Source organism: Ailuropoda melanoleuca, chromosome 7 (assembly GCF_002007445.2).
Source record: "Ailuropoda melanoleuca isolate Jingjing chromosome 7, ASM200744v2, whole genome shotgun sequence".
In the NCBI taxonomy this organism is placed as follows: domain Eukaryota; kingdom Metazoa; phylum Chordata; class Mammalia; order Carnivora; family Ursidae; genus Ailuropoda; species Ailuropoda melanoleuca.
In genome coordinates this window covers 76,112,143-76,138,752 of record NC_048224.1, presented here as the reverse complement: position 1 = coordinate 76,138,752, position 26,610 = coordinate 76,112,143, and the positions used below count along the sequence as shown (strand labels likewise).

The window sequence follows — 26,610 nt, the reverse complement described above, 5'->3', positions numbered from 1 at the left end:
TGCAACTAATGAAGCATCAAACTTTACATCGGAATCCGGGGATGTACTGTATGGTGATTAACATAATATAACAAAATTAAAAAAAAAACTGACTCCTGTTTTTGAAGACAAATTGGTGTATTGGATGACGAGAAAACTGTCACTCTTATTGCAGTTGATTGCAGGACATCACTGGAAGTTGCCATTTTCTGACCTTTATGACTGCCTGCTGGCAATGGTTCCCAACTCATCAGGGAAAACATGTATGTATCGATCGCCCTCTATATGCTCGATACTAGGGTATGAAGTCTAGTGAAACAACCTCTGCCTTGACATTCTACTGAAACACGATTCTAATGGTTGAGCGGAGTTGTAAGATGGAATTAGGAATTCTGTGAGAATTTTCCTGTTGTCTTTCTAGGTTACTCACAGAAGGAGAAAGAGAGAGGGTACTGTGGGAGAGACCCTGAGCCAGGGCAAAGGAGAATGCTCAGAGCAGGTGGTTGTCAGAACTGAACCTACAGGTTAGGAGATCTGAGCCAGAGCAGGAAGGAGGCAGGCAAGCAGGAGAGGCCCTAATGCCACAGTAAGGAATGAGAATTTAATTTGATAAACATAGGAGTCCTTGCACACTTTTAAATATGGAACGAACAGGATTAAAACTGATCTTTCACCTTTCCTGTGCCACAACCAACACAGTTTATACTAGTTCCAACTTTGACATACCAAGCTTGTCGTTTGGTGCAAACAATATTTTTTCCTTTCCTCCAAACCTTGTCTTTTTCTTTCCACTACAAAATGAGTGGCATTATGAAATAGAAGACAGATCACAGATAGCCAGAAAGACCCAAACCCAAGTCCACATATACCAGTCAGCTACTGAAGAAACTTTATTTAACTCATGTATTCAAATAAGTGCCAGCTATGAGCCAGGCTAAGGTGATGGCAGCAGGGAGAAAGATAAGTAAGAACAAATTCCTATGCTGTATAACATAGAAAAGTGATATAAAGAAAAGTAAGGGGTTAGATTCTGGTAGGGAGTGCTTGAGGAGGTGACTTCATAACAATTTAAATGAAATGGAGCAATTTGGGGGGAAACGGTAAGAACATTCTAAGCAGAAAGAAGAACAAAGACAAAGTGCTTTGCACTTACCTGATATTCTCAGAAGGCAGTGTGACTAGAGGTCTTGAAAGGTCGTAAGAGTGGCAAGAGATAAGATTGGAGAGGTTAGAGTCAGATGATATAAAGTCTTGTTGGACATGGAAAAGAATTGGGATTTTGCTCTGAGGGGATGATTTTGAGGAAGGGAGCTAATATTTCAATTTATATTTTAAAAGATTATTCTGGCTATTCTATAATGGATTGCCTGAAAGGAGAGGGGGAAGTTGGCATAAGTGGAAGCAAAAATCACCTTCCTCAGTTAACATTATGAAAATATCCTTGTTTATAATTCTGCAATAGAACTTAATGGTTAGTAAAGTTAGGGTAGACTCCTGGATTTAATATTCCAAAGATAGTGTAAGCATGGTGTTTAAAAGTGTAAGTATTTATTCTCCCCCAGGTTTCGACACCAAAAGAAAAGAAAAGAAAGAAAGAAAGAAAAATGAGTTCAGAACATTATTAAATGTAAAAAATTATTAGTAAAATGATAGCAATTAGTTACTTCTCTGGCTTATAACCACTTCTGTGGTTATAATCCTACTTACGAGAACGTTGTTTGGGCCTCAGCATCTTTGAAAGGGAAGGGCAATTAGGTAATCTCTAGGGTGTCATGCAGTTCTAAATTTCTGTGTTTCTGAGAACAAGCCAGGTAAGCAATAATACTGGACATAGATTTATATATATTAGTTCCTGTAAAATAGCTGGATGGAAAAATTCCAAACATTTTAAGCATAGGTTCTTTACAAGAGCTCATTTGAACAGACCATTATACTGTAGTACTTACAAACCTATGCAGGGTTGTATGCATACTGTGAAAAATACACAATTGGAAGGGAAAATAATGTCAAGCATATACTATGAATGCTTATAATCTTAAATGACCAGAAAATTATATTTTAAGAAGCAACTTAATTTTGAGTGCAAGTTTTATTTTTATTTATCTGAGAGAGAGAGAGAGAGAGAGAGAGCAAGCAGTGTGGAGGGGCAGAGGGAGAGGAAGAGAATCTCAAGGAGACTCCACATTGAGGCCAGAGCCAACACAGGCTTGAATCCACGACTCTGAGATCATGACCTGAGCTGAAACCAAGAGTTGGACACTCAACTGACTGAGGCACCCAGGTGCCCCTTGAGTGCAAGTTTTAAAATATATTTCTCTGTGTTGAATTATTCTTGTCCAGTTTTATAACTCATCATATTCAGTTTTCCATCAAGAGTACAAATAGCATATTGTTATTTTGGGGAACCACAGAGAGCATCCATCTGCCCATTTTTCTGCCCAGTAATATATGTATGATTCATGAATGTTAAAGGTGACAAAAAATTAAATGATTTGCATTCTATAACTTAGAAGGTTTATAGTAGAGTTTCTCAATCTCAGCACTCAGGGCATCTGGGGCCAGAAGGTTCTCTGGTATAGGAGGCTGTCCTACGTATTGTGGGATGTTTAGTAGCATCCCTGACCTCCACCCATTAAATGCCAGTTGTGACAACCAAAAAATGTCTCCAGACATTGGCAAATGTTCCTTGGGGGGCAACACCCCCAGTTGTTTTATAGTAGATGCCTGCTTATTTATAAAGTAAGCTTGCTTTGTCCTTCTTTTAGGAGATTGTAAACTACTAAAATATCTTAGTTGATTCTTATGAAGCTTGTAATCTTATATTTTGGATACTGGAGAGATTTCTTTTTTCTTTTGCTTCTTCCAGCACAGGAATGATTACTTCCTTTCACATAGGCTTGGGGGCATTGTCCCCTCAAATTTAAAAATAATGGATCTGTGTCAATTCCAGCAATGTCTTTGTCAACATTAGAATCAGATTTGCTCATCTAGAGCCCTGGAGCAATGCCCTACTTACCATACAAGGGGGAAATGCTCAAAGCTGCCTCAGTTCACACCCCACCCCGTGCTTGGGCAGTACTTCACTTTTGTCCAGTATTGGTGAGCAAACTAGCTGCCTCAGAGATATTCATCTACATACTCAGTTTCCTGATTAACTGGAAAAGCAATAAAGAGCCAAAATTCATAACTATTAAAATGTGTACAAAAATATTGCAGAATGATTCCATCAGAAACATCTGCACTTTTTCTGCCCAACAAAATCAGAGAACCACAATAATATTCTTGTGTGTTCTCATGATCAAAAATCAAGCTTCAGAACACAGCAACACCCGCTCAGGAAGCCAAAGCCTTGCCCAGAGACAGCAGGTACTGGTGACTCAAGGAGAGCACTTTTGTATTACGTGTTCAGGTGAGATCAAGAGTCTAGATAAGGGGCGCCTGGGTGGCACAGCGGTTAAGCGTCTGCCTTCGGCGCAGGGCGTGATCCCGGCGTTATGGGATCGAGTCCCGCATCAGGCTCCTCTGCTGGGAGCCTGCTTCTTCTCTCACTCCCCCTGCTTGTGTTCCGTCTCTCACCGGCTGTCCTGGCACCCAATCAAACCTCTAGCCAAGGCTGAATAAAGTGAGTTACATAGCAGCAGCTACCAGAAGACTTTTTGGATCGTCTTTCTCAGTTGAGAATATGGGGACCATGTTGAGTCGCCAGACAAAATGAAATACTTCTAAAAAATTTAATTTCTTAGTGATTTGGAAAGAAAGCATCCTAACAGCACTCGCCTTCTGTAGCCTCTACATATATTTGTCTAGGAAAAAGAAAAAAAGGGGGAAAAAAAAGTTGGCTAATCCCTGATATTCAAACTTTAAATTTCCCATGAGATACTCCAGCCTGAGGCGAGGCGGTGCTTCCGCTTTCTCCAGGCGAGAGTTGCAGTTCTACTAAAGCCTGGCGCTGTGACCTCTCCGCGTGCGGGGACTAGAACTGTGGGTGGGCAGCATGCCAGTGACAGGGTCTACCAAGAACACCCCGGGCAGCCCCCCCACACACCCCGGAGTCCCCCGCAGCCCCTCCCCCGGCCCAGGTCCCACAGGGCCCTCCCAGCAGCCTGCAGCTCCCCCCAGGTGCCGGGGCAGCAGGGCCACTTTAAACCGGGCGGTGGGGGGTGGGGGGGCGGCTGTGCGCGCCCACAGCTGCGGACCAGGAGCCATCAGTGAGGCCGAACGGGCGGCCGGGACGCGGCGGCTCTGCCGAGCTCCTCCTGCAGTGAGGCTGCTCCAGGACCCGGCACGTGGGCAACGGGCCATGGCGGCCTCAATTACCCACCCAGAGCGCGGTCAAATCTCTGGCCAGGTAAGAGGCGGAGGAGAGGAGGAGGAAGGGGAGGCAGCTGCGTTTATAACCGTGGCGGACCCGGTGGCCCCCTTGGCCCGCACAGGCATCCCTCATTTCGGGGACGCCGAGGAGCACGGCTCGGCCACTTCCAGGAGCACGAGGTGGTGCCCGAGGCGGGGGACCAGGCGGAGTCACCCCGGGCGGGAGGCCAGAGCCGGAGGGCGGACTGAGCCGTTTTATCACACAGGCGTGCCTCTCTGGCTCTTGGCGCTTGCCAAACTCCAGTTTTCAAGCCAACCCCTCCGAGGTTTACCCGGGAGCGGAGTTTAGTAGGTATCCAGACAGAATGTGCGTGACGACAACATTGGTTTTACTTTGAATACAGGAAAGTTTATTTTTAGCATGCTTGTCTCTGCACAGCTTGGCATGCTTTTTTCAGTTTGCTTACGGGCATGGGGTCCAAAAAGTCCTTGCATGTCCTTCCTCAGGCTTATACCCAAACCGGCAGTTGTGCCTGGAAACCAAAGCCGTTGGCGGGAAAAGGCATCTGCGCTGTTCACACGTCCTCCCACCCTCCGGGGAACTCAAAAAGCCCACTGGCCTCTTTTGAAAGCACCTGATTTATCTTCCCCTTAGCAGAAGCATAAAATCACTTCCACGACTGTTTTAGATTTAAAAAAAAAAAAAATGATTAGCCCTCTAGAAAGAGAGCATAAAGCCTCGCCCACCCCAGAAAGCGAGGCAAGCTGGTGTTGGCTTTCTTATTTCACGGATCTGATAGAGAAGTAGGAGAGGCAAACCTTTTGGGCTGCCTGAAGTTTTGCGAGTCCTTAGAATGTTCCGCGTACTTCAATGTCCTCACTCCTTAAACACAAGCTTTCTGAAATTACCACTTTGAAGTGGACCAGTTTAATAGGTTTTCTTAGTTATTTCAAAATGGATGCTCCTATTTAAACTCAAAGTGAAAATAGTATTTGGTGGTGCAGGATTAGGCAAAGCTGCACAAAATGGAAGTCTGAATAAAATATCTGATTATCTAGTAGTACTTAAATAATCGAGGCTTCCTGTCCTTAGGAAAGTCTGAAGCCCCCACTGAACCTTTTGTTTGCCTTTGAAGAGCAGCTTGCTCAGTTTCTCCAGATAGAGCTGTTTAAATCCCTTGACTCCTGGGGAAACCAGAGGCCAACAATTGCCCTGTGAGAGCATCAGCCCATGCAGCTGCTGCTGATTGTCAGCGCTGCTCCTGGTGATAAGAGTGACATAAATAACAACTCACTAAAATGTAGGAGTGATTTGCTTTAAGCACTTCAGCACCTGCTGTTACTAATTAAGGGTTTAGCCTGCTGCAGATTGCAAATGGAAATCCAGTGTTTTAAGCATTGTAGAGACTGGCGTGCCCTGCGTGGTGCTGTGATTTAGAAATCAAACTGAGTGGATAAACACCAGTGGTGATGATGTCGAAATATAAAAACTGCCCACACCTCAAAGATTACACCAGGGTGTTAGTAGTGTTTATCCCCGAATGGTGGAATTACAAATGCTTTTTATTTCCTCTTTAGGCTTTAAAAAAAAAATTCCAGTATTTCCCAATGAATATGAATTGCTTTTGTTTAAAAAAAAAAGCCATAAAAGGTACAGTAAACAATTCAAATAGAAAAAAATTTCCCACCTAATGAGGTCTCACCATCGGTTCAAGTTGTGATGCTCACAGGTGAAGAAAATCTTGGATGTACTAAAAGCAGAAACAGAATATACTAGAAAGTTTTGTTCGTTTTCCTTTTATAATTCCTATCCGTGGATTCTTCTCATCACCTGTGTTCATATTACACTGCCAACAAGATATTTTTAACTGAATGAATATTCAGATTTAAGTTGATTAGAAGCTATTCAGTTAATTCAAGTTACCTTGGGATAGTGGACTAGGGCAGTGTTCTAATTTGTCTGATTGTTAACATTCCACGCGTGCACGGATTTTGTAGGGCAGGGAAGGAAGCCTTTGGCAGGAGAGCAAGGCAGTTCTTTCCAGGGATGCTTTATTTCATGCTCCCCTGGGAAGTGCCTTGCATCATGGCAAGAACTGTAGACTCCTATGCAAAACGGCCTGTTAGTGGTGCTGCACGACCTTATCCCTTTCTGGATCTTTCCTCTCAAATTTCCCCCCAGTACCCATGTTCTGCTCTTCAGAGCTTGCGCTTGACTTCTCGCCACAGTAGCTGAGAGATTCTGGGGAAGTTAAGCACTGAGCTCTGATGGGAATACTGCAGTCAGAAGCATCAACCCTAGTAGGGAAAGGGTTCAAGTTAGCAGCTGATTTCTGTTATTTAAGGCTTTCCTCCTCCATTTCCCCTTCTCTATGGCTCAATGTAATGCAAAGAGCCATTTGATTTGGGCTGTTTTCATCGCTTGATGGAGACACACATTCGCCCTCTAATCCACTTTCTCCCTTCCCCATGAAATTGACTAAATGCTTTCTGTGCGCAGGCTTGGTATTGAGAATACATGGCAATAACTACCAAGTACAGGGCATTGTACTAACATGGTAACAGTCTTGGGATTTAAGTATTATCACCTTCCAGATGAGGATCACAAGGGTCTTACTCAGAGCCACTAGTAAGTGGTTGGACTGGACAACAGCACCTGGTCTGTGTGCCTTGAAGGCCTTTGCTGTCTTCCCACTGCATCCAGCTGTTAAGAAAGAATCCATAGTAGCTTTGGTAGAACCAAGGCTTATACAAGAGTCTTCCTGTGTTCCAAAGACTGAAAACTATACTTAGCAGCAGAAAAAAGGATTACTAGAAGGTCAGCCCTATGAAGGCAGGGACCTTGTCTGTTTTTCACTTTGTATTCCCAACACAGCATCTGCCACGCAATAGGGGCTCAATATACATCTGTGGAGAGAATAAATAGATAACAATCATATTTAAGCAGATGCAAAGTGGCAGGATGTTTTAAAGGAAAGAGAAAATAAATCTTGGTAGGAGAAAGTTTTACAAGTTATTCATAGCCCAGGACACCTTGGTTTATATATATTATTTTAGTGCAATTATTAATAGCACCCATTTTCATTCTCAAAAGTATCTCAGTTTGGAAGGTAAATAGTCACCTTGTCTGTAGTAGATAGTTTAGTTTTGGACATTCATAGGTTACTTCAGTTAACCATGTTAATTAAAAAGCAAAACTATAACCACTTCTTTTATGATCACTTGTTAATGACCATTACAATTCTTGGCATTTGGTTCACAAAGGAATATATTGGTATAGAAGTCGTCCTGTGTGTGCTGCAGTGGAGATAAACACTCTGGACTCAAGAGCATCACAGTAACTTTGAGTCTCACATTGCTCCTAAAGTGCTATTGGAGATGAGGGATGTTTATAAATTGAAAAGGAAACACTCTAGAAGGGTCCTGCTACTCTATACTGCAGAGATTCCAAAGTGTTATGCTGCCTTCTTAGAACATAGGGCATTTGAGGGAGATGGAAGGAAATAAGGCTGATGACATGATTAAGCCATTGAAAGGCTAGCTACCAAGTTTGAATTCTTACCTGTTTAAAACAGGGTGGGGCAGGTGAAAGAGATTGGCCGCTGATGGTGAATGGAGTACACAAGTCACCTCCTGGTCCAACCCAGACCCCAGAGTAGGACATACTTAAACATGTGCTGATACCTTCAACAAGGAGAGATCATGGGGGGAAAAAAAAAAGTGTGGGGGGGGCAGGCAGGAAGTATTCCAAATTAGAGGTCCAAGGGTGACCTAACCAAATGCAATATATAGTCCTTCATGGAATCTTGGTTTGGACAAAGCAGCTTCTTTCTGAACATTAAAAAAAAAAAAATCCACAGGAAAACTTGAAATTTAGAAAGCAGATATGATTAAACTGCCACTAAAAGAAAAATACAAAAACCACAGCTTAAATGGTCTAAAGAAGAAAGGCAGAGGGAAAACAATTCTAGTGGTAGCCCAGGCTGAATGTTAGAAGAAACCAATGAAAGTTGACCAGAGTGTGCCCACCTGGTGATGAATTAGCTGTATGCAGAGCACCTGGCCCAGGTGGGCCCCTGGACTCTCCCAGCTCACCCCTACTTCATCCTGAAGAGAATGAACAGTATGTGGGACCAGGGTTCCTGGTGTTGGTAATTTTCAGACCTTTATAACTGACTAGGAGGAAAAAAGGAACAGCAGCTCTGCCCAGGAGGGAGATAAACTAAAGTACTTGGCTTTCAGAGTAATGCCTTCCATTATTATTATTTTGACATTGAGCTGGCCCCAGCCTCTCTGGTCTTCAGCCTTGTTTCCACTGTGTTACCCACTCACACCAAACCCACAGTCGTTCCTTCAAAGAAGCAGCCACTGGGGAGACTACTTGTACATGTCGACTTTGTCCTTGATTCGTATTTATGTTTGGATAACCAAGGATCACCAGACATTAACAGAACTAGACACAAATGCAGACACTAGACACAACTATTCCAGAGACAGGTCATTAAGGGGATAGAAAAAACTTGTAAAATTCTAATTTGTATTCTCAGGGTATCACATCCTAAAAATAGCAGGTTATGAGGAAATACCAAAAAAGAAAAATCTTAGAAGTAAGCAATTCACATTAAATGAACTGAAATTATAAAAATCTTTGGGAGGACTAAAGACTGAGCTGGATATGAAAAATAAAGTTAAGGGACTTTCTTTGAGAAAAGCAGAGACATGTAGGATCAATTGTGGATGTCCCACATCTAGTGGAAGATTGCCAAGGAGGGATGAAGACAGAGGGAATTGGGAAATAGAAGGAAACTTACAGAGCCAAAGATCCACTGAGTGCCGAGTAGGATGAACAAGATCCATACGCAGACACATCCTAGAGAACCACCAGCACCCACAGCACAGGAAGAAAAGCACAGGAAGGAAAACAAAGCAGCTTATTCTTTTTATCCACAACTGGATGCTAGAACAAAATGGACCAACAGTTTCAAGGTTCAGAGGCAAGGGATTTTTGACCTTGGAAGTATCAGGTAAAACTAGTACTGAATTGTGGGCCCTAATGCCACTATTAAGTAATAGAAGTAAGGGGCTTAACTCCCGAAGTCTTATAGGAGCAGCAGGAGGGAAAAAGGAAAATCCAATCAGCCTAACAGAAGGCATGGGAAAAAAGAAACAAAATACTGTTGATGGGAAACGTGAAATAACAAATGAAGGGAATAAGACTATTTCACATTAAGTTATAAATGTTTCACAATTAATATTATTACCTGACATTAATGCACATTAGTTAATGCCATTAATGTAATTAATTAAATTCCTACATTAAAAACTAAAATCACAGGTTGTGAAAAGAAACCTAAAAATTCAGATATATGCTATTTACAAAATTCACACCAAATCAAAATGATATAAAAAGGCTCAAAATAAAGAGATATGAAGAATTACTGTATACCAGAAAAAAATTTTCAAGTGAAAAGAAAAGCATTAAAAAGGACAAAGAAGTAGATTTCAAATATATAGTTTTCTGTCCATAAAACTATCAATGTATGATCTATATATTTAAAATATGCTATATAAACATTGTAGGTTATTATATAATATATATTAAATATTATAATTATGTTTTTATGTGAATATGTATAATTATCATGAACCTCTATATACCTAACCCAAAATTAGATACAGAGTCTGTTGTTGGAGAAATTGATAAATTCACAAACTATGATTAGGAAAGATTTTACCACATCTCCTAAACTGAAAGATCAAGTAGACCTAAAGTAAGAAAGAGAACAGTAAGTTCTGTCTAAAAAATAGAGAATATATGCCCAGCAGAAAACACGCATTATTTTCAAGTATCCGTGGAACATTAACAAAAACTGACTGTGTATTAACACCACAAAGAAAGCACCAACACATTCTAAGAAGAAGTCATGTAGGATACATTCACCGTTGACAATGCACTGAAATAAATGACCAACCAGTCAATAGCCAAAAAAGACTCAAAACCAAAAACACCATACTGTTGAAAAATAAAAACATTTCATATAAAACATTCATAAAAGTTGAATGTAACTCTGAGGTTAAAATGGAAGTATAAAGTGAAATCACGAACTAGCAATGAATGAACATAGACACAATATATATCAACATCTGTGGGTACAACAGAGTGCCCCTTGGAGGTCTATGCCGCCCAAGCGCACTTTCTGCAGTGATGATGATGTTCTATAATTCTGCTGATATGGCAGCCACTTGCCGTATGTGGATGTTGAGCACTTGAAATGAGGCTAGTGCAGCTGAAGGGAATTTCAAGCTTTAGTTAACATCAATTTAAATAGCCACATGTGGCTATTATGTTGGACCACACAGTCTATAGTCTCTGATAAGGCATCACCAAAAAAAAAAAAAGATAAAATTTAATTATATATTAATCTCCAGCTGGAAAGCAAGAATAACAATGCATGTAGTAAACATTATATACATTTAAAAAGAGGTAAAATGGATTAAAAAATATATATATATGAACAAAATTCACTTAAGGTAGAAAATCTAAATTTACTGGTAATCATTAAGGAACTGTAAAAGGTACTCTAAAATCCATCTCAGTAAATGGCTTCAGGCCCAGATTCTGCAGACATGTTTATCTAAATTTCAAGAAGCAGATAATTCTGTTTTATAAAATATTCAAGACCACAGAACAATATTGAAACTTTCTGTTTCATTCTTCAAAACTGGCATGATCCTGAGATACCCAAACCAGATAAGACAATACAATAAAACAAAATTGTATCCAGTTTTACTTATGAACATAGATGGAGAAATCTAAAATAATATGAATGAATTTAGTCTACACATTATAGATTTATCCCAGCAAGGCAATTATGGCTTGACGTTAGGAAATCTATTAATTGTAATTCACTATCTAATAGAGTATAGAATAAAGGAGAAAGAAGTATGATCATGTTGATACTAAAAAAGCATTTGGTAAATTTTAGCATCTATTTCTGATTTAAAATTCTTAGCTTCCAAATAGAAAGAAACTTCTTTAACTTGGTAGAGGGTATGGACCAGAAACTTTCTGTATCACATTTAGTGGCAAAAACATGTGACTCATTCCCACTAAACTCAGGAACAAGACAAGAATGCCCAGTGTCACTCCTGCTATTCACCACTGTTTTGGATGTTCTAGCCAGCACTTTAAGATCAATGAATAAAAAGCATAAATTCTGAATATAGGGACAGAAGTATCTCTCTCTCTCTCCCTGTTTTTAGAGGAAGAGTGTGTGCATTCCTACTCACAAGTGGAGAGTCAGGGAGGGGCAGAGAGAGAGGGAGAGAGGGAATCTCAAGCAGGCTCCTTGCCCAGCTTAGAGCCTGACATGGGGCTTGATCTCACGACCCTGAGGTCATGACCTGAGCCAAAATCAAGTGTCTGATGCTTCACCACCTGAGTCACCCAGGTGCCCCCCCCCAAATGTCACTTTTGAAGACAATATGATTATATATCTAGAAAATTCAGAAGAATCAATTAAAACATATTGGAACTAAGGAGAGAGTACCATAAAATTCTTGAAGCAAATTCTTCATGAAGAAATGAGTAGCACTCTCTGTATTAGTTGTATCAATTAGAAAATATTGTGAGAAAAGCTATCCCCTTTACAATGACTCCAGAACTTTGAAATATCTAGGAATAAGCATGAGGACATGTGCAGAATCCATATGAAGGTAACATTTAAAAAGACCTGAGGAAATCTTGAACTGCAGTGAGAAAAGCAATTCACTTTTATTTATTTATTTATTTTTTAATGATTTTTTATTATATTATGTTACTCACCATACAGTACATCCCCGGATTCCGATGTAAAGTTCGATGCTCCATTAGTTGCGTATAACACCCAGTGCACCATGCAATACGTGCCCTCCTTACCACCCATCACCGGTCTATCCCATTCCCCCACCCCCCTCCCCTCTGAAGCAACTCACTTTTAAAGATATAATACCCCCTTTATGAAAGAAAGTTGTGTGTGTGTGTGATGATGTAGAAATCATCTGGAAGGATATAGATCAGACTGTTGACAGTGATTGCTTCTGAGGGGGGATTAAATGGGTAAATGGGGGCGCCTGGGTGGCGCAGTCGTTAAGCGTCTGCCTTTGGCTCAGGGCGTGATCCTGGTGTTCTGGGATCGAGCCCCACATCAGGCTTCTCCACTGGGAGCCTGCTTCTTCCTCTCCCACTCCCCCTGCTTGTGTTCCCTCTCTCGCTGGCTGTCTCTCTCTGTCAAATAAATAAAAAAAAATCTTTAAAAAAAAATAAATAAATGGGTAAATGAAGACTCACCTCTTTTTTTTTAACAAAAGAAGAAAATTAGAAGGCAGATAGAAAGGAGGAGTGCCGAAGTTTTGCTTACTTTGAACTTGACTAGTTTCCTGCACCTCATATGTTCCTTCCAGCAACCCCTGGGAAACCAGGCTGAAGGGGAGAGGAAGCCCCATGGCGGGACAGCCTCATTAGCTCCTGCCGCACAGGGTTTGTGTCTTTGCAAGCTGCCTTTCTCTTCATAGGTATTTCCAACTCTTTCACCCACTTCTTTAGGCTTCAACTCTGCTCAGCGTACAAATCTGCTTTCTCACGTGGACCTGTCTGCGGCCTGCCATTTTCAACTGTCTGCTGACTGTTTGCATTAATTCGAGCATCCCTGTTCTTTGACAGTTTTAGTGGATTGTGTTCAATAGCTATAAAGAATAAAACATAGGAAAATAAAAGGTGAAGAGGGAAATTACATTTTTCCTAACTGAATGCACTTGAAAATAACCCAAAAGGAAAGAAAGTTGCTTTTTTAGCTCCAAAATTTTGGGTTTTGAATAGCATGTATTTAAAGAAAAGACTATGAGTGTCTCTTGGAATTTAGGAATTTGGATCTTACTCTGTTCTCTGGAATGTGTGTTACATCAAAATAAATGGTTTGGGAGAGCCACCAGTTTGTTCTTCTCACTAGTAAACAGATTTTTCAGCAGGATGAGTGATTGGGAAACTGGGCCTTGAGAATCCTACCTGTTGTTCCTAGAACGAGAAAGAAACGGGGGGAAAACCACAGTAGAATAGCATTTGTAGGCAAAACTTTCAAAAATAGCATGACCTTCAGATCCATTCACCACCCTAGGTACTGAAGACAAGAAATTAATAGTTCCCGTCCCTGAGGTGCTTCTAGTTGACTATTCAGTCTACTTGTAGATCCGTCATTGTGTTATTTGTCACCTTTATTTATTGTATCCTATGGTACATGACATCTTCTCTGTGCTCAGATATTGTGTGGTACTTCTGCTTTTTTCCTTCTCTTTCAGGCAAAAGTAGACCTGTTGTTAGTTGGAGATGTCACTGTTCAGTACCTGGCAGATATTGCACAGAAATCCTTTTCAAGTATTGCAGAAGTCACCATAACCATCAGGGATGTGGGGCAGGCAGCCATGCTTCTCAAGGACCTCCCATTTGATGTGGTTTTCCTGAAGATGACTTCTTTACCAACAGCCGAGGAGCTGGGAGCTATGAAATTAATTAGGTGAAGTTCAAATACCTTGACTTTTTACCTTTATAATAGTTTTTATTGAAACCCATTTCTATAAAAAAAAAAACCTTAAAAGATGGTATTATTTATGCTTTAGTTTTTAAAATGAGAGATATTTTCATGGGCAGAAGAGGTATACATATTGTTTTTATTGCCAGTTTGACATGCTATTATAAGAATTATCATTTTCATTTAAAAAGTAATTGATGTGGGTGAGAATGTGAGAATTAATTGGTCATAGAAATTTATTTGGTGTATAGTACTTACTTTAATCCCATAGGTACTCCTTTTTAATAACTATGTCATTTAAAATGGCACATGTTTTCAGAGTTCATTAATTGTGATGGCAGATCCTAAAGCAGGTGAGCACTCTTAGCTCCATGTCATGTTAGCAGTGGACTAAAATTACCTTTTTCAAAGATGTCCTAATGTGGACGAGCCCTGAGACTCTCTGGATCTGCCGAGTCCAGATCGATATCAACTCCAATATTTTTGTTTCATCTTGTAGCTCCATAGACATTCTGCTTCTGTGTGACTCATTCCACTCTAGAGATCTGGAGTCTGGTGGTGGGAGAGTTAGGTGCTTTCTTGCCTGACTACATAGGATTTTGAGCCATCTGGGATTGATTGATTGATTTATGAGAGAGAGAGAGAGAGAGAGAGATTGAAAGAGGTGGGGAGGGGCAGAGGGAAAGGAATCTTAAGCAGGCTCCACACTCAGCCTGGAGCCCGATGTGGGGCCTGATCTCACAACCCTGAGATCACAACCTGAGCCGAAATCAAGAGTCGGATGCTCAACCAACTGAGCCACCCAGGTGACTTTTTAAGCAAGGTTAGGTCAAAACAAATTTGTTCCCTTTCTACGAGCAGATTTGATAGCGAAAGTATGATTGCAGATAATATTGGAATATATAAATACTTGTAATAATGACAGGACAGGCCTTTCATGTCTAAAGGAGAATGTTCAGAGACAATATTGTTATCCCTGAATAGAAAGGAGCAAGCATATTACGTTAGGGGACAAGAAAAGTTGAAATGGGAAGAAGCCAAATTGATGAGTTCCTTGTTAAAAAGAGAGACAGATGCAGCTGCTGCGGTCTCTTAGAACTGGTGATCTTCTGTACTTCTTTTGGCCTCCTACTGGGAATATGAACTCTAGACAAACCAGGTAAACTCCTCAAAGTGGATTTCATTTCCAAGATATGAGGTGAACTGTCTTGCTTCTGAAGGTATGCCTATTTTATTACATACTTTTAAAAAACAACTCCTGTAAATAGAGTTCCCCTGGCTGGGACCTCATCATAATAACACATTTATTACAGTATTTCAGCATGTTTACAACGGTGTTCTGAGGGAGGTGGAGCAGGGTTTTGTCATCCCTCCATGACAAACAACCAAGGGTGAAGTGATTTGCCTAAGGCCACATGACTTATTTTTACAATACTCAGACTAAAAAGCTCTTTTCTCTTCATGTTCTTTGTAAAACTCTATAATTACTTGGCTTCTGTGTTGAAGCCCCTTCTTTCACACCTCAGATTCAATGTATGCCACACTTCGTATAAGCTAAACATACGTATCATTTTGGAAGAACACTGGGCAGATTGGTGTGGCTGATCTCTTTATTCATTCCAAGAGTAGGAGCCTCGCAGGTCCCTCTGAATGTAGTCAAGGCTTTGTATTTGCTCAGCATTGAAGCTACATTTTGAACAGGATAAGATTAAAGTTCTATTTAAGAACAAGTTTTATGTCTAGTTGCAATTATTAAAAGCTAGGAGGTTAGAGGAGAGAACTCCCTGTCTGATACTCCCCTGTGTGGGTTCTCCCCACTGGTGGTTTCTTTGCTCTGAATAACACAGCTGAAGACTTCTCCTCAGGCAAGAGAAGGTAGATGAAGGCACTAAATATACAGAAATGCATATGGTAGTTCTATTTTGCTAAAAAAGCCACATTTGTTTGAAAAGAAAAAGAGGATCATTTGAAAACATCTGGATGTGTTTTTCTTGTCTCTTGTTCTGTTGTTCCCAATATCCAGTAGAGGACTCAACGAATAGCAAGTATTCAGTACCTTGCTGTGGGTGTGAGTGAGCGACTGTGAGGATGTGTGGGAGAAATGCCATTCAGGGCAGTGTGTTTTAGCTTTTGTCTTCCTCCCTAAAAAAGGGACAGTTTTCTTTGCAGAATCTGTGCCTTTTGTGGCACTGGTCTCAGAGACGTAATTCCCTTTCTTGCCCTCAGAACTGTTAAGAGTTTTTGACTTATGAATTATTTAAACACTTGTGGGTTTATATATGTTTATTATTATTTGTTTTATATTTTTGAACCTATGGTTTTTCTTAGAGTAATGAGTCCTATAAACTTACTGCCCCATTTGTGAGGCATTTAAACCTTCATCGTTTCTAAAGCACTGTATCTTTTGAGTTTGAGCTGACATTTAATGTCTAAACCAAAATGAAATGTCTTGTTTAGCTTTTCTTTTGCTGTATTTTAGATTTTTCCCTCTAATATCCTTGTTGCTTTGTAATATCTCAAAATCTGGATGAGTTCCGCAAAGTATAAGACTATTTATCTTACTTTTCTCTCTCTGGGTACTTTATATGTTTTACCAGTTAATGAAGAGCCTAATATAGAGTAGAAATGTCCCCATTTATTTGCAGTTTTAGAGCCCATAATCACAAATCTATATATCTATAATACATATGGATTTCTATTGAAGGTAAGAATGAAGTGTATAGCCTGTTAGTTATAATGTTAGGTTTATTTTAGAACAAAATGTAAGCAGACTATTTAAAAATATTTTTAAATTTATGCTTATATAAGAACTATGTTTTTAGCTTGGAGCTAATTGGTGATCAATTTTAATCATTCATAAAAACATTGGCACTTTACAGACTGACATTCTCAAGAATTATGGCACATCTTAGGCGTGCCTGGGTGACTCAGTTGGTTAAGCATCTGCCTTCAGCTCAGGTCATGATCCCAGCATCCTGGGATGGAGTCCTGTGTTGGGTCCTTGCTTGGCAGGGAGCCTGCTTCTCTCTCGCCCTCTGCCCCTCCCCCTACTTGTGCTCTCTCTTGTGCTCTCTCTCTCTCTCTCTCAAATAAATAAATAAAATCTTAAAAGAATTATGGCACATCTCAATTACAGAATTATGTTCTTAATAGTATTCCCCAATTTGATTTCATTTTATGAATACATTTTTATTGAGCAGGATGAACTCAAATACTACCCATTGATAAAATATTTTAAGAAAGTCTTAGGGTTCATATGTTTGGCTTCAGACTTCCAAAATTGAACCACACTCAAAGAGCAGATACGTGATAATTCAGACATATCCTGATACTTTATCTTCTAAAGCCAGGTATGGAAAATTAAAATGTGTTTTAAACTCATCAACGATGTATGGCTCCTGTCTGAAATTGTGATCTTCCATTCCGTGAAATGTCTCTGCAGTTCTTAGAATTCTGTGATTCTTGTGAGCTCCGAGTAGTTCAGCGGTAGCAAAGGAATGCAGAATGTGCCTCCATCTGCTCTGGCTACAAATCAAGTTTGGATCTGATTTTATTTTTCCCATGTAGTTTCAATTGTCTGATTAGTTAACTTATTAATTCACTAAGAAAACCTAATCCTGTGAGCCACAGGGATCTACCTAACAAACTGTCCTTTTGTGTCCCCAATTCCAAAACATCTTTGACTTGACAGCGTAACTCGGTAAATCTTATTAGCCAGTTGGCGTGACCTAGTCCCCTGAATGCTTGATGATAGATAAAAGAACAACAAGATGTTGAAATAGTTTTACTAAAATCATTGTTCTATAAATTGATGGTTGAGTGTAAATGTGGTGACCCTGACTTAGGAGGTTCACAGCAGGAGCTCTTCTGAAGAATAGCATAATGGTCACTATTGACCAGAAGAATAAATGCTGAGAACTCAAGCGTATTTTATCACAGGTGCCCTATTAGCAGCAAGTGAACTTAGTGTTTTCACTAAGTAAAGCTCTCAATTTTCTCATTGAAAATGGTCGTTTTAATTAAGTCATTAGCGAACAACATTATTTGTTACAAGTCCCAAATTGGCCAGCCAGGTTAGTTTGGCTGCATGTGGCCCACAGATGGCATAAGGGATAACTGCACTCAAGAAGGCTACCACCCAAAAGTGACACTGGCTTTTGTCCCTTGAAGTCCTTGTGAGTCTAAAGGAAATGAGTTTAGAAATTTCTTCTGGCTTCACAGGGACTTATAAGACCCCACTGGTCCTCTTATTAGATGATAGATTTCAGAGGCCAGGGCTTTCCTGTGGTTCTTTAGTCAGCTGAGTGTACAACTCAGCTCAAGATACTTTATATGATCTTTTTTTTTTTTTCAGCTACCAGGGACCAGACCTGGGGATAGGGGCACGATGGGGGATCTGTACTGCTGCCCTTTGAGCTTATTACTCTAGCTGCAAAGAATACCAGAGACAGGCATAAGAAGGGACACTAGAATATCAACATCCAATCTTGTATGTAGAGTATGGTCTCAAGAACATCTCGACATTTAAATGGTGTATTGCATGAAACATGAGGAGAAATGAGCTGTCCCCCAATGAACTGCAAATTTTTAAAACCCAAGAGATTTTAACTGAGAAGGTACTCATAAGGTCTCAGAACCTGCGATTTGATTTTGGTATATGGAAGAAGTGCTATTAATTGGGGTGGATGAAACAGATTTTGGATTTATTTTTGTGTTGCTTAATTTTAAGGAACATTCATTCATTAGGAAGAGGACTTTTTTTTGATGATCCTGGAAACTCTTAGCTTATTGATCTGTAGAGAATGTGAATGAGCAGCTGAGCTCCAGACCAGTGTGTTGGATTCTGGGAATTCTATTGATCAGTGGAGCTCCTGTACAGCATTACAATTAGGGTTTCACTGGCAGGGGAAGTGTTTGGGTTGGTAATTGATTCTGTGCTAATGACAAAAATCCTGGAATTCCAACTCTGCCTGATGTAAAGCTTGAAATTTGAAAGTCATCAGGAGGGCATATAAATTCACTATCCAAATCTAACCTACTTTTGTGCCAGTAACATCAATTTGTAAAATAAAGAAGTAGACACAGAATATTTCTAAAAGCGAAGAATCTGTTTTATTTAAAATTCTCTAATTCTAGAGTATTTTAGCTTATAATTTACTCTGTGAATCAGCAAAATATTTTTTTATTCCAAAAGTTTGGCTAGGCTAACTCCTAGTCAGCCCCAGAGGCATTTCTGCCTGGAAGCCTGAGGCCGCAGAATAGGGTTGTTCCCAGGTATGTACTTCTGCTGGCCCCTACGACTTTCCTTCACAACACCAGGTACATATTTGGCTACTTAATTATCTATAGTGATTTGTTCAACGTCTGACCCCCTCAAGAAACTGTTAACTCCATGAGAGCAGAGTCCTTGTTTCCCTGTCTGTTCATGGTTTCCCCTAGAGCCTAGCACAGAGTTTGGCACATGGTGGTTCTCACTATATATGACTCAGATATATAAATTATGTATACAGTTGACCTTTAAACAACATGAGGGATAGGGGTACCAATCCCCTGCACAGTGGAAAATCCATGTATAACTTTTTTGCAGACGGTATTTTTTTGTGTGTGATAAAATCACATAGCACAAATGTTGCCATCTTGTCCATTTTTTAGTGTTCAGTTCAGTAGTGTTAAATGTATTCACATTGTTGTGAAGTATATCTCCAGAACTTTTTCATCTTGCAAATCAGAAATTCTATTCCTGCTGAACAACTTTCCCTTTACCCCTCTCCGCATCTCCTAATAACCGCCATTTTACTTTCTGTTTCTATGAATTTGACTACTTTAGATACCTCATATAAGTGGAATCATATAGTATTTGCTTTTTTGTGTCTGGCTTATTTCACTTAACATAATGTCTTAAAGGTTCATCCATATTGTAGCATTTAATATCTTTTCCTTCTTTTTAAAGACTGAATAATATATTCCATTGTATGCATATAACACTGTGATGGTTAATTTTTATGTGTCAACTTAATTGGGCCATGGGTACTCAGACATTTGGCCAAACATTCCTCTGGGTGTATCTGTAAGGATGTTTCTGAAATATTTTCACATCATGTTCACAGCAGCACTCTTCACAATAGCCAAGAGGTAGAAGCAACCCAAATGTCCCTTGCCAGATGAATGGATAAACAAAGTGTGGCTATGTTAATCAGGATTCTCGAGAAGCAGAACCAATAGGATGGCAATCTATCTATCCAACTATCATCTATCCATCTACCTAGAGATAGAGAAGGAGAGAAGTTGGTTTATTTTAAGGAAGTGGCTCATGCCATTATGGAAGCCAAGAAGTCCCAAGATCTGTAGTTGGCAAGCCAGAGACCCAGGAGAGCCAATGTGTAGTCAGGCTGAATGCAAAGGTCTGAGAACCAGGAAAGCTGATGGTATAAATTTCATTTGTAAAGCTGGTAGGCTCAAGATCCAAGAAGAGCCGATATTTCAGTCTGAGTCTGATGGCTGGAAAAGGCCAATGTCTCAGGTCAGGAGTCAGGCTGGAGGAGTTCCTTCTTACTCAGACTTTCTGTTCTATTTAGGCCTTCAATTAATTAGATGAAACCCACCCACTTTAGGAATGCCAACCTGCTTTATTCAGTCTATCTCAATTCAAATGTGGTTCTCATCCACATATAACTTTTGACTGTCTCCAAAAACTGAACTACTAATAGCTTGCTGTTGACCTGAAGACTTACCAATAATTTGGAACAATTGTTGAACACATATTTTGGATGTTACATGTATTATATACTGTATTCTTAGAATAAAGTAAGCTAGAAAAAAGAAAATGTTATTAAAATCATAAGGAAAAGAAAATACACTTACTACTGTATTGTATTATATTTATCAAAAAAAATCCACATGTAGGTGGACCCACATAATTCAAATCCCTGTTCAAGGAGCAACTGTAATGTAATTTGGAGCATAGAGTAGTGTCTTCACTTTCAATGCATATATAAGATAACCTAACGGTGTTATTTAGTGAGGGTCCTTCCAGGTCCTGTTTTAAGGAATAAATAATAACCATGCATAACCACATACTAATATAATAAATGATGCTTTGAGTATGAGAGAATAGTTATATTTTTCTTAAGAGCTGAGGTGTTCTCTTTAAAGTCTGGTTCACAGTAATAGTCTCCTTGGAAAATAATTTCCTTCTAGCTAATACAAATCCTCAGTACCCTTTAAATTATCAGAAATTCCAACTTACTGAACTCCTCAGTGTAGTTTATTGTAATGCCACGTTTCTTTGTTTTATTTTTTTTCGACTTCAAGCATATAAAAGTAGAGAGAATAGTATAATGAACTTGCCTTTACCCATAATGCAGCTTTAACAGTTATAAAAACATGGCCAATCTGGTTTCATCTCTGCCCGCTCCTAACTTCCCACCCCTGCTCAGTGGTGAATTATTTTAAAGCAAATCTAAGATATCGTCTTCTTTCATCCATAAGTACTTTAATAATACCTCTAGAAGATATTCTAAAAAAATAACTACAATAACAATATCACACCTGAAAATTAATAACAGTTCTTTAAATTATCAAATATCCAGTGTTCAAATTTTTCTGCATATCTTATGATTTTTTAATTTTTATTTTTTATTTATTCATTTTTAAAACTTTTATTTATTTAAGTAATCTCTACACCCAATGTGGGATTTGAACTCGTGACCCCAAGATCAAGAGTTGCATACTCTTCTGAAGCCAGCCAGCCACCTCATCTTACGATTTTTTTTTAACTGTTAGTTTATACAAATCAAGATTCAATTTTCCCTTTCCTCTGTTTTAATTTCTTTGTGTCTTACTCTTTATTTTTATCTATTTCTAAAAGGGGTCATTTGTCTTACAGAATTTTTCACATTCTGGATTTTGCTGATTTCATCCCCACAGCATTCTTTAAAATATTTCTCTTTTCCTTAAGTTTCTTGTAAACTGGTGGTTAGGTCAAGAATCTGGATATGATTTAGGCTCTTTTTTTTTTTTTAAGCACTAATAAAAACGGTCCAGCTTTTTAAATATCGCTAATCTGAGATACTTTTACTAAATTTCCATATTAATGCCTCCATTTTAAGTTCTCAGGGATAAAGAAAATCACTCTAGCTTAGTTCTTAATAAGGCAAAATATTGAATCCCAATTTTTTAAATGATGATTTTGCTTCATTTTAACACTTTCTCTCTCTCAGATTTGGCAAGAAGAAAAATACACATTTGCTGTTTGTTTTTATCACCCCTGAAAATTTTAAAGGTATGTGCCTGTTGGACTTATTATTTGTTTTTTCTCCAAATAGAAATCATAAGGTCATTATTTAAAACAAAAACTCTTAGGTTGTGTTTCAGGGTATGGAGCTGACATTACTTTAAGTGAACCATTGACCATCGAGAAAATGAGTATTGTGGTAAAATACTGGAAAACCTGTTTCTCAAATACTGGTGAGTGAAAACCAAATATCCAAAGGTTTTAAAAGTTCTAATTAAATTCTACAAAAACTATACTTATACATTTTTAAGTTGGTTTTCCACTTACGCCTTTTATTTGCTAAGGATTAACTGTGTGTTGTGTACTGTAAAGCACATGTAATCCCTGTTAGTCGTAGTCTAAAGGGAAGACATGTAAATAAAAGAAAATATACGTTCCCTACCTGTGAAGAATACATTTACATCTTCCAAAGTTGAAAATGTGTTGCCCAAGGACAACACAAGGTTGGCAGGCACAAGGTTTTTCTTTTTAGTGCCCTAGTTGCTACCATCATTTCTTATTCTTTAAAATAGAGTTAATCATGTCATTGTATGAGTGTCTAAAGGCCAGGGCCACTGACCTTGGAGTGTATCACACTTTCTGCTTTGCAAAACACTTGCTCATAAGTTAGTTTACTTCTTTAAGTTAATAGGGTGGTTATCCTTTCTGTTTTAGATTTTTAGATACAGATAATTAGTGTCAATGCTTCAATTAGACCTCCCATTTCTAAACTCTTCACCTACATTGTATTATGTGTATCACCAGCATCTAAACACTTAAGCTAATTAAATTCACTTTAATTTGGCTTATACAAGGACAGACTCCAATTTCTGAAATTAAATTCTCCTGGAATCATTGTTGGTCAATGACTATATGTGGTTTTCCTAGGCCTGGGATACTAGCTAGGAATTTTTTAGAATTAAGATGATGTTCTTCCTAAAATGGGCCTGAAAAAACACTTTCAGGATTATCCTGTATAAACTCTTACTCCAGATGATGTAGGACTCAGTACACCCTTCCTTTTCATGGTTTTGGGTTTTTGGGTTTTTTTTGTTTTTTGTTTTTTGTTTTTTTAACATTCAGGAAAGATTAGTGAGTCTGTTCTGTAACATTCCAATGGCTCCCAGCCACTGCAGCCTCAGAGTTCTTCCTGGAAATGGCTAACTGGTGACCCAGATACTCTTTGCAACCTCTTATTTGGCTCTCAGTGGAAATAGAGCAGCTGCTCATCACCACCTGTCCAGCACCCTCCCTACTGGTCATAACCACGTCTGCTTCTGGTCATCTCTTCTTTGCTCTGAGGATGAGCAGCTGCAGAAAAGAAAAGAAAAGAAAAAGAAAAAACATCAGATGTCGTATTTTGACAATACAGCTGTTTACTGTAGACTCATACATATTTTCTTTCTTTGACGTTTACCCATAAATAAAAACTTAATAAATAAACTCAGCTGAATGTGTTTTAAGTACACCTATCTCTAAGTTACTAGAATCTGGTTGGAAGAGGATGTCCTGGAGTGAACAGAATGTATATTTTCATTTTGTGTTCTAACCTGGGTGGTTTCGTGCTTTACAGACTAAAATCTATAAATTGCTTTCTGTTTAAAAAACACTGCTTTGTAAAATCTGTTGAATAAAAAGTGGCAAGTGCTTTTTGATGAGGGCTTGTATGTACAATCAACATCATCCCTACCAGTGATTTTAGAATTAAAATAGTCCCCCCTTTAAAACTTTCAGTTCAGAGTGAATATTCTGTGAAGCCTGAAGAACCAGGATTGCCCTTGCAGAAGTCCTTCAGTGAACAATTGGGATATTTTTCTGCTGATCTATTTGCTTGGTTAGTTTTTTTTTCACTTTTTCATAATAACAATTTTTACGGTATAACTTCTAGAGAATTTATTGATTGTGGAACACTAGTTCAAGTGCTAGGGGTGATGCAAAAGGAAAAGATTATGTTATAGAAGAGGGATTGGACTTTTTCTGTATTTCAGAGTCCTGAGCTGGGACTGTGGGTACATACTGCAGAGGTATTCACTTCAATACAAGGAAGTACTTCCGTAACAATCAGAGTTCACCACAGGGGACCAGGGCAAACTGCAAGGTCCTAAGTTCCTCAACACTGGAAGTGTTAGAAGTCTGGGTTATCATTAATCAAAGTTGAATCATAGCAGCAGTATTCAAACTTTTTAGAAACAGTAGAATCTTCTTCAAACAAAAATTTTACGTCCAACAGACAAGAGCAGCCTCAGATGTTACCCACCTACCACTAAGCTTCTCTCTGATATCTTTTTTGAACTCATGAATCTATCCCCCCGATTATTGAAAACAACACTTAAAAAAGGTCTCTCCGTCTCTGTCCCCGCCTCCCCCAGCCTGAAATATTAGAACTGGTACTCAAATCTGTGTTGGATAGGTGGTTGAACTGGGGTCAGACCTTTCTCGTGCAAGCATTATCTGCTTATAAAAATTCAATTTTTGTGAGTTTCTTTCATTCGCTTTACGCTGATTTCCAAGGAGGTTTTAAATAGAGCGTAGGGCTACAAGGAATGAACATAGCTGCTGAGGACATGGTGATGATGGTGAGAATTTTGAGTCAGTCACTTCTGGAATTTGTAGAATGTGACCATCAACTATTTGTAGAAATGTGACCATCTACTATTTTGAATAAGGAAAAGACTGGGCAACCAATAAGTGTGGGTAAACCAAAGATGTGCTCACTTAAATAGTGCAGAGATATCAACAGGTTTCTTGATCTTATTTAACATTTTAACCTGAAAGAAATTTATTGTATTATACCTTATCTGGGATATGAGGTTGGAAAGCGTTTTGGAAGGCTTTGTGATTTTCTTGTATTACTTGTAACTTCTTTTTGAACCCTCCTGGTCTTGAATCTTTATTTTTCCTCAGAATTCTACCACTACAGATAAAAGTAAATTTTCAAATCAGGTTATGTCCCTTGGGATAAAGGAGATAGTATTAGTTTATAAATTTCTTAGGGAAATTTTTTTTTAAAAAAACATTAATCAAAATGCTTGGAGAAGTTTTAGAAAAATGGTAGAACCAGAAGATATCTAAATGGAAGGAATCTGACCTCTGTGGATCAAGTTGGAATAGTGTACTGTGGCCCTTTAATCCTTTGTGTTGTTTTCCTGTGATACACCTTTCAAGACAGTCATATAATGTGGGGTAGTCATAATCAATGAGGTCAGAATATTTTAATCCTGCTTGTCTTTGTTACTCTTTATCTCTACATTTTAGAATTTTGATTAGTCATTGGATTTATGGTGATCTTGATCATAAATTCTTTAGGGTCTCTGAAATAAAATATTCTGCACCAAATATGTAAGGTAAAGTGCTGTGGTATTTTCTGCACCTTTGCATAAAGCAAGGGAATTAGAGAAGCACCTTTGATTAGCGTATTGGTGCTTATTGTTTAATATTGCCTGACAATTTTCCTCTTAAATCTGTGACATGATTTTCTCTTGTTTCTAGCTCTGAAGCTCTAAGAAATGACATTGGGCTTGAATTAAAGTCTCCATTGCCAGATTTTGAGAAGAGCAAAAAGAATTCTCTTCTTCATTCAAGCAAAGAAAAGCTGAGAAGGTGAATTATGGTACAGTCCGTTTTTAGTATTATTCCTTTCAAGGAAGAAATTACTTTCATGAATTTCATAATTTTTGGTAGTACTGTTAAAAGTCTCTGTGAAACTAGTAAATCTGGCAACTAAATACGTGCCACTTGCTCATTCATTCCTTTATTCATTCAGCAAATATCTGTGAGTAGCTGATATGTGCCAAAATATGATTAGAGCACCAGATTAAAAAAAATTAACCCTTGCCTTCAAAATCTTAGTCTAGTGTTCAAACAGACTTCTAAATAGGCTATTACATAGAAAATTATGTTTTCATAAATGTCGTGATAGAGAAGAGCACATAGTAAGCACACTGGGAAAGTTACCTAAGCCAGAATGAGGGAGCAGGAAGGCTGTCTTGAGGAAATGATAGCTAAATTGAGCTTCAAATGCAAAGTGACTCTTAATTTGGTTTAAAAGTCAGGGGAGGATGTTTCATGTAGCAGGAATAGAGGTACAGAGGCTGGCAGTATAAGAAAGTTCTGTGAATTTATGAACCTGCAAGTGTGTCCATGTACTTGGCTATAATGGCACAAGTGGGAAGAGACAAGAGATGAGAAGTAGTAGGTACAGATTGTGCACATCATGTTAAGGAATTTGAATTTGAATCTGAAACTGGTGGGGAGGCACTGAAGGATTTTTGCAAAGGAGTGACGTGATAGGATTTATACCTAGAGTGAACACTCCAGCAGGATGTTAGAAAGTGAGTTGAATATGGAAGCCTGTGGAATCTGTCAAAAGAAGTGATGAATCCTAACTATGGTTTTAGAAATGGGATAAGGAAGAATAAACCAATTCCAGATACACAAAGTGGGTAGATTCAGTGTAAGCATGGATGCGGGAGGAGTCAAGTGTAA

General features: G+C 38.9%; 1 protein-coding gene across 1 annotated transcript in view; it reads left to right on the top strand.

Annotated features, from left to right (window-relative positions):
- Positions 1-4,273: 4,273 nt before the first annotated feature.
- SOHLH2 (spermatogenesis and oogenesis specific basic helix-loop-helix 2) overlaps positions 4,274-26,610 on the top strand; it is a 46,119-nt gene continuing 23,782 nt past the window's right edge. Inside the window, exons 1-6 of the mRNA XM_002923460.4 lie at positions 4,274-4,327; positions 13,624-13,838; positions 22,073-22,134; positions 22,215-22,319; positions 23,860-23,959; positions 25,615-25,725. Coding sequence (XP_002923506.1) covers positions 4,280-4,327; positions 13,624-13,838; positions 22,073-22,134; positions 22,215-22,319; positions 23,860-23,959; positions 25,615-25,725 — 641 coding nt within the window. The 5' untranslated portion in view covers positions 4,274-4,279. The remainder of the gene's footprint in view (positions 4,328-13,623; positions 13,839-22,072; positions 22,135-22,214; positions 22,320-23,859; positions 23,960-25,614; positions 25,726-26,610) is intronic.